At 29.7% G+C, this 14823-nt stretch overlaps 1 protein-coding gene across 1 annotated transcript in view; it reads right to left on the reverse strand.

Moving 5' to 3' along the window:
• Positions 1 to 4075: 4075 nt before the first annotated feature.
• LOC132737050 (neurofilament heavy polypeptide-like) overlaps positions 4076 to 14823 on the reverse strand; it is a 34092-nt gene continuing 23344 nt past the window's right edge. The window contains exons 3-7 of the mRNA XM_060724283.1: positions 13030 to 13222; positions 11774 to 11848; positions 10640 to 10696; positions 9967 to 10057; positions 4076 to 9276 (exon numbers count right to left, since the gene is read on the reverse strand). Coding sequence (XP_060580266.1) covers positions 9190 to 9276; positions 9967 to 10057; positions 10640 to 10696; positions 11774 to 11848; positions 13030 to 13106 — 387 coding nt within the window. The 5' untranslated portion in view covers positions 13107 to 13222 and the 3' untranslated portion in view covers positions 4076 to 9189. The remainder of the gene's footprint in view (positions 9277 to 9966; positions 10058 to 10639; positions 10697 to 11773; positions 11849 to 13029; positions 13223 to 14823) is intronic.

Here is a 14823-nt window from a genome sequence, read left to right on the forward strand (position 1 = left end):
TTTTGGGGGTATAATAATAAGAGGAAGAAAGACAAAAAAAACAATAGTGAACATGATACATTTAAATAGGAGTTTGGAAATAGGAAAATAATTTTTAGTATATAGGAATATATGAAAATTTACAAAGGAACATATAAGTCTAACGGTATACATGTATTGCTTTACTCTCTTAGATTGTATTGTAAACTCTTTTCGAATCTCGAAAACTTTAAAGATAAACATTAAATTTGCAAAATTTCTTACAATTTGTACTGTATGAGAGTTTACTCAGTTAATCAGCTCTGCAGTTTTTTATATATTGGAGATTATTTCGTAATATCGATTGATATATCGTTTCCTAATAGTATCATACAATTTACTTTCAAACATTAAGTGAAATTCATCCTCCGGTTTTTGACATGCGGGACATAACCTATCGTGTAAGGAAATATTACTCCATCAATACTTAAATGGTGAGCTGATAGTCTTTAATTAGTTAAAGCTGTCAAATATTTCCTTTTATTAACATTCTTGAGATAAAAGCTATATTCAATTTTTGTAAATACTCGAGAGAAATCTTGCTCGTGATGATATATTTATACGACCTGTCCATTCCTGAATAAAACATCTAAAAAAATTGTTTTAACTCCGATAAGAACAATGTTTGGTTACCAATACCCTGAGCTTTTCCTAGAACGTCTCTGACTGAAGATGACCAGTTTGTTAACCTGAGTTTTTTTATCTATGTCACTTAGCATTTGCAAGTAAACAATTTAATATATTTTTGTCATTACTATCAATAATTGATTATTCTAAAAATGCGCTGTAAATAAAGATCAGTTATACCAAGTTTACCATAGATAAATTCATTATAAAATTATTCTGAGTAGAGGTTTTAACATGAGGTATAGATTTACAAAATAGAGTATAAATTCTCGTTATTTGGGAGTTTTTGTGAAACCACATACCTCAGCTCCGTAAAAGAGAATCAGTAAACTAATTTATCAAATAATTCTTAAATGTTTCCATTTATGATATTAGTGTATTTGAACAAATACTTCCTTAACTTAAATTTCGCTTTCTGTGCTTGACCTGATAAGGTTTTATGGGTCTCACTAAAGAACCACCAGACATAAAAACAGTATCTGAATATGGAAATAGATGAAATGCACCAAACATCAAATCTTTGGGCTTTGTACTGTCAGAGAAGTTTTTAATTTGATTTTTTTCTTAACTTCTACCCTTATGACCTACTTATGCAATAAACTGGAACCATTTGAACAACTTTGAAAGGGGACTACCCAAGGATCATTCCTTTAACTTTTTCCCTCATATAGACGTGTTTTGACGGCTTTTTGTCCCATCCCGCCCTTTTTGAGGCCTCAAACAGTGAAAAAAATGCTCTATTTAGGTCCCAAACACTGTTTTTCGTTTGAGAAATGTTGTTAAAAAAGTGACCACTTTTCCCTTTAAAATGATACATGGGGGGTTGCCAGAAGGGGGATATACTCCCTTCTGTTTTGGGGGTTTGAAGGGGGCGCTAGTCCCCCTCATCTCCAAGAAAATTTTGACATGTGACAGGCTAAAAATGGCCTCAGGTCTATTCTAATGTGACGTGTAACCAACGCTTAAAGCCTTCTACTCTATCTCATTGCATTGAGAAGTTGCAGAACTTTGAAATCAGTTTTGATGGAAAAAAAATATGCAAAATAGTGATTTTTGGCAATTTTGAGACGTCCCCGCGTTGCCATGGTAACAGGAAATTAAAGATTGAGCATGTTGTTACAGAGGTTATGGTTTAAGTCAACATTTGTTCCAAGTTTCTTCAGTATTGAAGCATTTTTAATAGTTTTATAGCAGTTGGAACTTGTAACAGGAGGCTTTTCAATGAAAACGGCCATTTTTCACAATATGCTCATGGGGTAAAAGGTTAAAGTTTGGTTAATGTGCAGTCATTGGTTTCAGGGGATATGTTGTACATAGAAATTGCTGACGAAGCACACAGCACGGAGGCGGATCACAATAGCTCACCATGAGCAAGTTGTGCTCAGATGAACTTAAAACGTCAGCATGATCAAGTATAACATAATTATTTCTTTAATTGGTTATGTTAATCATATTGGACAATGCCAGAAAAAAAGGAGTTTTCTTGCCCCATTCTTTAACCCTTTGGTAGTTTAAATGATATGGAAGATGTAAAAACAAAACACGAGTTTTTTGTGTATTTTTATTAAGCATATGTAATTAGAAAGATACAAATACTCTTCAAAATATAGCGTACAATAAGCACAATACTTAATGGCATTGTATGACATTTGGTAGATTAAAGAATACAATTTATGATACATTTGAATGCATTTCTTGCTCCAGAAATTATAAATTAAAGATTTGTAATTTTGTTCGTCAACTTTTACACGCATTGTAAAAGAAAATTTATTTCCGTTAACTATAATTTAATTCGTACAAATACTTCAGATATGATATAAAAAATAAATTTAGTATGAACCTTATTAAAGAATTTCTTCAACAATGTTGTTTTCATTCATTTTTTATTTAAATTGCAAACTTTGTCAAAACAATATACAACTCAAATTACTTTAAATTTACGTTTACATTAAATGTCAATGCATTCAATTATGTATCATACATTATACTCTCAAAAGTTGTATGTTTACACATTTATAAAAAAAAAAGAAAAAACAAAAAATATGTAATATGTATATAACACATTCAAACTGCACAACACATTGATGATAATAATAATATATATGTACAAAAAAGCAGCGTTCACTTCATATCTAAATAATTTGGATTACATATGACTTGAATTATTCCAATATATCTTGTTTAACAAATGTGATTTCCTTTTCTTTAATACAATAAAATTTAGATCAATCAAGTATAACATTTGCATTGCCTTATTTTCAATTAATATCATTATAAAGTCTAGTATTTTAACATTTTTTAAATGTCCAACAATTGTTAAAGCATATTCCTTTTTTCTTATTTATGACAGGCAAAAATTATGAGGAACATAGTTCAACGTCTCCGGTGGAATGTTAATATGATAACAATTAAGCTTACTCATGTATATACAAAGCTTTTACTTAAGCCTTTTAATAAGTTACGGGTATTTTTTTTTAGGAAACCATGCCTTGCAGTAGAAGAAATATTTCACTCAAGACCAAAGTTTTACCAAATACCATATAGCTCCAAAAGCCATACAAGCGTAAAGTTCTGTATGAAACAAAACAGTTTTTTGTAACTAACCATCACGAAATGTAAATGTAATGTTTCCTACCTCATAATTGGCTGGGACATTTATAATTTTTCAGATATATTTTTATTGGTCTTTCTTTGTCCTTGCATCAATATACCAAAAGACTGATCAAGTGCTTTTTGTGATTTTTACAAAATCAACCTGTTTGTCTTTGATACTAAAATACTTGTTATTTACTGAAATATGGTGTGTTAGCTAAGTCTTTCTGTTCATCGTTAAAATACCAGGAGCAAGAGCACATAAAAAATATTCACAATCTAACATGTTGACATGACAAGGACAATCAATGAGCCTCGTTCTGAGCAAGCTTTGTTTAGAAAGAAGAACAAACAAGAAAAACACTCCTCAAACATGTTAACAACTTTTTAAGTTATAAAATTTGACATGATAATTATAAAACTAGGAATAAAATATATGTACGAAACTGAAGGAAATTCAGGCAATCAAATATAGAACATTAATTCTACAGACACTTTAGTTTTGATTTTGGAAATGTAATTCAAAATCAGTTATGTTTCATAAAAGGTAACTCAAAGCTTCTAATTCAAATGAACATATTTCCCTAAGGGATCCAAAAAAAATAAAATAATGACGGAGAAAATTTAATAATTGGACAACCATTCTGTGTAAATTGAAAGATTTTCGATATCACTCAAGTCCAAAAACAAATCAATATCTTATGTTAATATAAAAAGAATTTCACAAAAAACATGTCATTTACAGTTTGTAGAATAGTATAAATGTAAGCAGTGAAAATAAAACTATAGATATTTAAATTAACAATGCTGCAGCACAATAGTCCAAAATAATTTTGAAAAAGGATTTGAAACATAAAGCAAACGGTTCATAGTACACTTATATCAGTGTTGCAACCTAAACATTAGAACATAGCTAGCTATTGTCGCTATGACAATAACCAATCACAACACAGTATTGTTTGAGATCTATTTTAAGCAGAGGTCAAAGGATAAAAGATGTATGAACGAAAATAATATAGCAAAATAATAGTGTAGACATCAACAATGTCTGAAGGTGCAAATTATGTTTAGAAAGATATCAAGTGGATTACTTCTTATGATAGTAAAATGAAATCTGAATGAAGCGTGTGTACTTATGATACTGACATTCAATCGAGAATGACACGAGTACCATACTCATAATGATTAAATGATTTTTTTTCAATTTTAATTCCTAGATGATGTTAAGTACTCGTAGAAACAAAGTTCAGACGTTGAAGTAAAACCAATACAATAGCACCTCAAAGCAAGAATGACAAAAGGTGCAACCAGGCAAAAATAACAACAATTTCTTCAAGATGCCCCATGTCAAATAAACTCACATTATAATTTTATTTGCCTACTATAAAGCTTATAAAAAGAATGATTTTATATATCTCCATTGAAAACATTTGCATTGAAAGAATAGATACAAAAATATTGATGTTATTAATAATTTAAAGCAATATCTTATCAATTAGAATACTAATACTTTTTACTACAAAAATACATAGCATTTCCAATATCTTAGACAAAACAAAAGCAAATTTGAAAATGTAATGTGAGTAAATACTGTTTAAAGACTATGAAAATTAACTTTGAAAATTTGTTCTTGACTCGGGAAATATGATAGAAGCAACAATGTTTGCTTAAGTTTTAAAAGAAAAAATACTGTATGGGGAATAAAACTTAAAATATTCTTATAATACATCTCTATTGAGAACATAAATATCTTTAGGAGGTAGGCAAGAAAATATTATCTTTAAATAATATCAATAAGTTAAACAGTATAATAAATATTTTCTAATCATAAAAATCGTCAAAGCCATAACAATTAACGAATGATCGTAACATTTTGTACGTGTTCAAATTAATGTACACATGAGTCTTATTGCAACCTTAAGACTCTTGCTTTCAATTGTTTTCATTAAATAGCAGTAACTGCTTTAAATATATTTTTAATCAATCATCTTATTTAGATACAAATCATGATGATATTCGGTTCTGCAAAAGTTCAGAGTTAGTAAAGTCAAGTCAAGGAACTTTCGCTGAATTCTAAAAATAAATTTGCCCCAATATTTTCCTAATTAAAATTAGCATTCAAATAAAGAGATCTGAAGTTATTTTTTATGTAGTTTGGTGCTACAATATGTTAATGTTATCAAAATAGCTTCAAATGATATATATTGGTTTTACTGTATTATCTGGATACTGTAGGTGATTTTATAAAGAAATTTGATCAAGTGCTAAAAATATGAAGTTGCAAAATGTACAGTTTATTAGAATTGAAATAAGAGATGAATTTTAAAATTTGAGTTTTTAAGTACTGAGTGTTCTTGAAATATTTAAATTCTTGATAATTGACAACCGATGAAATTGTTGTAACCAAGAAATTGATTTCATATAATGTGTAATAATTGTAACATTAAAATATACATGCATGTATTTAGTAAACGTACTCTTTTAAATGTTTTAAGTATTATAACATTGTAGAATATGACTAGATGTGGCGTTATCAAGATAAAATATAACATAGTACAGTATGCTTAACATTATCATTCTTTGCATTTATTGCCAATAATTCGTTTTTCATAATCATGCAAATAATATCAAACTTGAATAAAATATATATAATACTTTTGGAAAACGTTAAAACAATTATAACCTGCTTTATTATGTCATTTACAATTTCTAAATGCATAGGCATATGCAGTTGTGTTCCTATATTCATTTCTATTCAAAGATACCAGCTAAAATATTATATAAAAGCAAGGCAGTTAGACATTTAACAAACTAACAACTAAGTATCATGAGGTAATTGCTTGAATATTCAACGAAAACATCAACAAAATAACGTCCACTTTGTTCTCAGTTTGATATAGATTCCAAATACCATTTTAGATTAAAAATGTAACAATAAAACCTACTAAAATATGCTTACACGTTTTAAACTTAAAGTTTTGATAATGTCTATTACTTTCAGTCTGTGATCTTTTGATATTATCTAACATATTACATGCACATTATGAACTACTTTAGGTTACGATGAATCATTTTTTCTTTATTCTCATTCTTTCTTTATAATTGTTAAACATGAAGAAAAATACGTCATTTAAAAGATACATTCCTGGTAGCCATTACATGAGTCAGAGTACATATTATATATACATATATATAAATAAGACAAAGGAAATAAATTACAAAATAAACGAGTACAATCGGTTTACAAACAACCCCTTTAAGAACAACACAAATCTCCATTAACATGAACTCATACAACACAGGCATACTTCAAAGAACATAACTTACATTAAAACAGTCTCAAACGTGAACATCTAGATATAAATGTAAGTGTCTTAGACCAGAGATAAATTAGAACAGTCTGATCTTTTAACTTATAAACAATAAGATTATTACCTTTCCTATGATAAAGCAATGTGCAAAACATCAAAGGGTTTAAATAACATCAACCGGACATAAAGCTGTTCATATCATACTTTTCAGACAAGAATAATTAGCTTTAAATATTTTAAACTACTACTTCTACCAAATGCTGGAAAACTGAAATTTTGAAATTGATTATTTACTGAAAAAAGGCCATTGTAAATACAGGTAAAAAAAAAATTTCATCTAAAATTTGACATGAACTTTGAGAATTGGCATCTCAAATCGCTTCAATCGACATTCAATAAAAATAACTTAGTGTTGTGTTGTTTTTGGAAAGATAAATCTCAAATGAACGTGACAAAAATCATATTTTCACTTGACAGTAAGTTGACACTTGTCTGTAAATTATATGAAACTGTCTCACATCCCATTGAGATATATACTACCAATATTCTATGGTTGTTTCAATTACATGTACACACAAATACAAAAGAACAACATTTTTTATCTATGTTGACAACCCAAATTTCATATACAAAACAGAAACTAGAATGTATGTGTGTGTTGTTAACGTAAGCCAAAAGGTTTTAAAAATATAAACAATGGCAAGTTATAAAGATATACCATTATGACCGTATACACTTTGAAATCATAATTAAAGAAATTATGTGATTTATTTGTAAGAATTAGAAGACTTACACAATCTATAGCTACAACAACATCATTACAGGGCTACATGACTAAAGATTTCCGGACTTGGTCCCTTTAATTGTATTTTAAATACAACTTTACAACAGTAGCAAAAAAATAATTAAACATTATAAAAACAGGCAACAACACCATACAAAATGTTCCTTGTTTGCAAACAATAATTCTCATACATGTAACGATAGTATTGCATTTTAAAGAAAAAATATGTCGTCAACATCATTTACATTACATATATTCTCTCCGAATTGCTAGGGCTATTCTTAGTACATGTACCATGCGAGCTCAGTTAAAATATCTATAGATTTATATATAAAGGTCAACATATATCAATATTGATAATAATCAGAATTTCCCTAAAACTTTTATTAATTAATAATTAATTTATTGATCTTCAATTTTGTCGTGTTGGCCTTTCTTTAAAGAATTCTGTTTTTCTCATATTTTATATGCACTGTTCCTACTTTCATGTTGGATATAATGTCAAACAAACAATGTTAAGATCCATCAGCAAATAATTTAGAATTGTCAAGAAATGCCATATCCGTCTGTCCTAACATTATTACAGACATCAACTGGCACATCTGTATAACCACAAATTTCTTCCAGCTAACTTCGATACCTCCTCCTATGAAATCATTCAAACCAATTGGCTGAATATGCAACATAAACTGTACCGTGAAAGACATCTTTCTTCTTCTTCAAAATTTTATAAGACAAAGGTAATACAAAATTATAGAGATGAGAGTAACCTTGTAACTTTAACTATATTTCTAGAGTTGATCAGAAATATGTATTCATTCACGTGTACAATTTCCATCTGTTGCACATTAGTCTTGGTGTCAAAATGACTTTCTATCCAACTTCTATGTATACAACATTTCAAAATTTGCCACAAACTGGAAAGCTGATGATTTTAATAATGTTTACACTAAAGTGATGAGTGGCATGTTTTGAAAACACAAACAGTTACTGATAAAACATACAAACGTTTCTATGTTTATGGAAGCAGTTCAAAGAAATCACTCAGAAAAATGCGAATATTAAAATAATCATATTTGCAATATAGAATATATGAGACAATTCATAAATGATCTGGGGAAATGAATTTGAGACAATATTGATCTGAAGACAGTTTAGTCCAGCGAGTTTGAATAGACAATTCATAAATGATTGCTAACAAATGTTTTAAATGACGTTAGATAGAACTGACGTAGATAAAGTCAAACCAATCTGAAAACGCGTTACATCTAAACGTTCCAAAAGTGCCATATCGAGGACACTAAAATGTTAAGAAACTTTAGATTAAAATTGACCTAGATCAATGTGGCAAATCTCTCCACGGGAGAATTACCCTCCGGAGAAAATAACGCTAGACATGCCCTATTTTCACTTGATGGGTATCTTTAAACACAGCATAGAAACAATATATGCCACTGCGACTTCACACTTAGCCCATCACATACAACAAGTTAGAATAAAGTGTCAAAGAGATTCGAATTCAGTCTAATACCAAAACCATCTAACAATTTAAAGGGAAATAATATGGTTAAAAACTTTTTTCTACAACACTTACAAAAGGCTTGATCTAACACTATACAAGAGTTAACAGTCATGAACATTTCCTTTGAAAACACTTTGTCGACTTAAAACGTTGTGAACAGTCCTTCAGAAAACAAACTCTTCTATCGTAATCTACCATTTATCACAATCTTTAGTTTGAGACAAAGAATAAAGTGTTTTATTTTACAGAATGGCCAGCAAAATCACAACAATCTAAGACATTTTTATCTTTGTTTATATTATAAAATGATGAATAATGGGAGCTGACGTAGATGTTCACTCTTGTGGTTTATCAGCTTTCTCAGAAGAAGGCTGATCATCAGCTGCTGGGATATCTTCTTGCTTTGCTGGCTCAGTTGGTGCCTAATTAATTAATTTAAATATAAACTGTTAAACATTGTTTCATAAGAGATAATTATATCAAAGGTAAATGCTACATATTTGAAAATGATATATAATTAAGTGCAATTAATTGAAGCTTCTTAAGTAACATAAGTACAAAAATCTATTCAGGACATGAAGTACATTAACCAGCAATACTTTCACAAATCTGTTGGTAATCAAGATGCATAATCATCAAGGCAATCATTTAACAATCAAAACATCAAAATAAGTGGGTCTAAAATATCAACCATGATAAACTGTCACATTTTTTCAGTGCCATATAATTTAATTTGTAAAGTGTCGTTTCTTTGAAATATTTTCAAGACAAAAACTTCAACCGGCTCTGCACAAATCATCACAGTCTATTAGAAAACACCCATGGCTTACTATAGCAAGAAGTGACTAATTCAACTTTCACAAGACAAGATGTTTGGTTTTTCTTGGTGCTTATTAGTAAAAATTAAGTCATATCAAACCTGAACAATTCAATAAAATGCAATGTTAAAGCTGGTCAATAACAGATGACAGAAAAACACTTTTGATGGCTATAACGGAACTATGTCCTTAACACAGTAAAACATCAACACAGATATTGAGCTTCTTACATATATTCTTATAAAAATATCTTCAAATAGTCGAAAAATTGGCAGGAAATAAAAAACAAAGTACCTGTTCTGTTTTTGGAGATTCTATTTTAGCTTGATCTGTATTAGCAGTTTCCTTTTCTTCTGGCTCAAATTCCTTTTTCTCCTCCGGTTTCCTACAAAACCATGATGAGCAAAGGTATTATATAAAAATGCAGAAACACTATAGAACAAACTAATTAAAGGCGAAACAAAATGAAGGGGTGACAACTTAATCAACTTATATTAAATATGTCCCCTGTGATTATCAAAATGAAACTAATTCGTAATGTTTCTTTTCAAATAATACTAAGGCAATTTAGAATGATAAAATAAAAGCAATTAATCATGCATAATAACACAAGAAAGACTTTTAGAGAAAACAACTGTGTGATTCAGATTAACGCTTGGCATACAAGTTGATCGGCATTCATCGCGTCTAGAAAAGGTGTGAAACACATCATGAGATCCTAAATATCAGATCAATTGAAAGGCCTCGACTTATTTATGGTAAAATATTCTCCATTTATTCTAGTACAATGTATACAGGTCACGTAAACATTCGACACATAAAAGCAAAATTAACAATTCAATTCATATATAGGTTTTTATTAAGAACATCTAGGAAAAAAATAATTTCATTTTACTTTGATACATGGACAAATCGACTAATTGTAGTTCAGCACATAATTTCAACTGCATATTTTAATGAAACTTACCCTTCATCTACTGTGTCTACTTTCTGCTCTTCTGATAATAATGGTTCTTTCTTCTCGCTGCAATCACCAAAGATTTAAAAAATTAACAAAAGAAAAATGTACTAATAAAAGCCATGATAAAGAAAGGTACTCATTTCTAAAAAAATCACTTGTTTCTTCTTAAAATTCCATTTTTTTCAGTTCAGCTTGTAGTCTCCTCTGTAGCAGGTCCTCATTATATTGTATTTACTTAGAAATACCCAAAGAACACCACCATAATCAATATCAATGTTTATATCATCAACCATATTCAAATGCAGATTCCTTCACACGAAGATCAAATAATTAAATTTAATGTTTATGTCCATTTACAGGTGTATCAACATAAAATCAAATTTTGCTACTGGAATCGAGGCAGGTGTGTAACTTGCATTTAAGAATGCTATATTTTAACACTTAACCTTTTAAATGTTTGCACTGAGTTTGGCCCACTTAGTACGATGAAATAGTCCTTTCAAAATGTATGGGTTTTTAAAAAAAATAGCAGCCTGGTCAGACTACACACCATGGATGTGAAGGTTGATCTTGCCCTGTACTTGTTAAAATGAGTAATCATTTGCGGTTCCAGCACTTGCATGTTATTACATGGAATGATATTGTTTATATTTATTGCCTAATGCAGTGTTATTGAACGCCGCCTTTCCTTGTTGATCTTGTTTACCATATTTTATACTGGAACTAACTTACATTTGAAACTGTAATTAGTTATGAACTGCTGGAGAACCTTAATCAAAAATGGTTTTAATATTGTAATTATATTTAATTTATTGTCTAGGAAAAAAAACAATATCTAAAAAGCATTACAATCATCTATCTGTATCATAATAATTAATCAAACCTATAATCTAACGCTCTTTATGAATTGATTTTGGCTAATTTCTCAAAACAGAAAAGCAGCCAAAACAATTATATTTTTAATTGAGCTTCATATCTAAAGCTTGTTTTCACAATAAATCAGTACAACAAATCATTCCTTCAACGAAACTACTCAGACATATTATTAGACAGAAAACTGCTTTGTGTGGTATTGTCTACAAATCAATGTTTTCACAGAACATAATATTGGAGGCTAATAAAAAATCCATGGTTACTTACTCTTGAGTCTCAGCAAGTGCAAGCTCACCCTCTTCAGCTGCCTTAACTTCCTCTGTCAGCTCATCTTTCTTTGCCCTTGAATAATCATTTAAAACATCTCATCATTTTACGCAATGTAAGGGAGCTAATCAATAAGTCACTCTTCATCAGAACAGTTATCTTTCTTATCCATGAATATAGAAAACAAATAAATGTTGAATCCAGAGCTTTATGCAAGCAAGAAAGTTAACCATTAGATGAAAATCTAAATTTAGAGCAGTTACCTCTCTTACATGCAAAAACAAATAACATAATTTTGCAAACGAAGTGTTTATGTCCAGGAAAGAAATCTTAATATGAAAATATATAATTGAATGAGTGGCCTCCCTTATATATGACAATCAAATGATTTTACAATTACTTTGCATTGTATCGTAAAACCTCGTTGTTTGACATAATTACAGAGAAAAATTCCAACCAATGTTGCTAATGCATGTGAATTTGCCAATCAATATTAATGAAATGGATTTTAGTTTCAGTTATCTCTCAACATCAGGCAATAAAGTTGTTTCAAGACAGGTCTGATTACAATATTAGAAGCCTTGAACAAGTCCGTACATTGCAGCACATCACGCATTCTCCATATTATTTGCTTTTCTGGACTTTTTAATACGATAATAATACATATATAGAAACATCTAAACTCCAGTTGCAAAATTGTTCACAGACAAAGCTTTATTTAGAGTTGATAGAAAAGTTATTTTAAGACAAAATCGTAACTGCCTCTTATCTGCTTTGCAATTTTTGCTGAAGCTGCATGTTTTCAATTGCGGCAAAATCCTATAACAAATCTTTGCCAACAAATATATTTGCAGCCTTACATCAAGGACTAACTCCATATTTTAAAACTAATATCATCTGTTTTCAAATAGGTATACTGAAACCGGTTTGTCCTCTGAGAACGAATGTATTAAGCTTTTGCCATCAGTAAATCCTGCAGTCTGACAAGGCTCAAGTCCCATCAAACACTTTGAATTATTTCATGTGAGAAAACTTTTCAACGTCGGTGCTTCTTCTCGGATGCCTCTCCTCTTAACAAATAATGCACGGAGGGGAACTAAGATCTTCCTCCAGCAATAAAGCTGGGAAAACGCTACATGATGGTGACAGTGTTGATGTGTCTTAAACCAAACAAAATGAACAAGCAAACAAACCTCATTTCTAATTCACTTTAATAGCCTTATTCAATGCCATTCTTATTCAACTGTAATACTTACAAATTTTCAACATCTTCTGTTTTAGCTACAGCATAGCCTTCCTCCCTGCCACCTCCAACTTTTTCCCTGATACTCATCAAGATTCCACAGTTGTTCTTGATATAGCATGTAACATCGACAATAATAAACAGCAAGAAAAAGATACCAATGACAATACCAATGATAGCAGCCGTCGATAAGCCTCCACTTTCACCTGATCAAGTTAAAAAAATATCTAGATTTATCATTTTGACGTATATTGTGTTACATGTGTTTAGTTTACAAAATTGTATAATAAATTATTGTATTTCAAATCATTGACCATGCAGATTCTAGGCAAAAAAAATTAAATATATATAAACAAAAATCATATTTTATTGAAAAAGTGTTGAGTTACCTTTTTACTGTGTATTTAATAAACAGTCATAAATTTATTAAGAAATCAATAAATAATTAGTTATGTAAGTTCAAGATACAATATAAAATACACAAATGCATCAATAGAATTTGGTTAAAAAAATGGAAAAAGAAAAAACTGTATCATATTAAGAATACATTGTATTGCTTGAAACCAATCACTATGTTTATTTAAACATACACTTTATTAACAACATTCTCTGAGCTTTGAAAGTCCTGCAATTCTATGAGTGAATAAATGAGTGTGTAAGGAAATTTTTGACGAAATTTTAAGTTAGGAAATATTTCGAGATTCATGTCACAGTGGGTTTGTAGTAACTCATTGAAAGAACATAAAATTCAGTATCAAATTGGGAAACTATAGTGAAATTTACAGAGAAAAGAATAAAATTAAACATAAACATAAAATGGGGAAATACTGCATGAAATTGATGCAACAGACGGTTTGAAAATCATAATGAAGGGAAGTACTACGTGGAATTTCTGAAACAGATGGTCTGAAAACCATAACATTCAGCAGAAAGTGGCAAAATAATGAATGGAATTTATGCAATAAAAGGTTTAAAAAGACCTTTCAAAATTCAGAATTATGTCGAGAAAATACTGTAATAAGAAGTTTGTTGCTGTAAATATACTATTCAAAAGAGCATTTGTTCAGTATTAAAATGAGATAAAGTCACTTTTAATGACTAAAGACTTTAACGAGAAAAGATATATGAGACATTCATTTAAAATATCATCTATAACAATATTTTGTACGTTGCATGCAAGCAAAGCAAACCAAGATCAGCAGGCACATCCATTTGCTGTCTGATCGGGTTGCACTGTAAAGTCAGCAAATATTTCGAAATTTTCCTAATAACCTATTAATGGTTTTGTTTAAAATGAAAGATGGACAAGTTAATAAAATATTTAGCATTGTAAGGAGTAATCAGTTTGCATTCTCTCTTCTTTGTACCAACATTTTACAGCTGGATAACGTAGAAAAGTATAAAATGACAAATTCATCATTAATAGCTTATTGATAGACAGTTACTCAAATCACTATGCAATACAGCCGTGCAAGGGAATGACATTTTCATAAATATTTATGAAATCTATACGGTGAAATTCCGGCTGTTCTTGCAGAAAACTGGCCTCTGGGAAATGAGCCTTATCCAATTTATATGTATGGACTGAATTTTGAATGACATGTGGCAAAAACTTTAATGACGGAGGATTTCAGGAAGGACGCACATAATTTTTTTATTACAAACAAAAAAGAGAAACTTAAATCAAGCCTGAATTGAATATTCAAAATGGAAACAATCAATTGCAAAAAATATTTCTTCTGCTTTCAGCATATTATACCTGAAGTGAATGTTAAGCCAGGGTCCAACTTTATTGCAATTAATACCG

The sequence above is a fragment of the Ruditapes philippinarum genome, unplaced genomic scaffold, assembly GCF_026571515.1.
Source record: "Ruditapes philippinarum isolate M1 unplaced genomic scaffold, ASM2657151v2 ctg1475_1_1_1_1, whole genome shotgun sequence".
Classification (NCBI taxonomy): domain Eukaryota; kingdom Metazoa; phylum Mollusca; class Bivalvia; order Venerida; family Veneridae; genus Ruditapes; species Ruditapes philippinarum.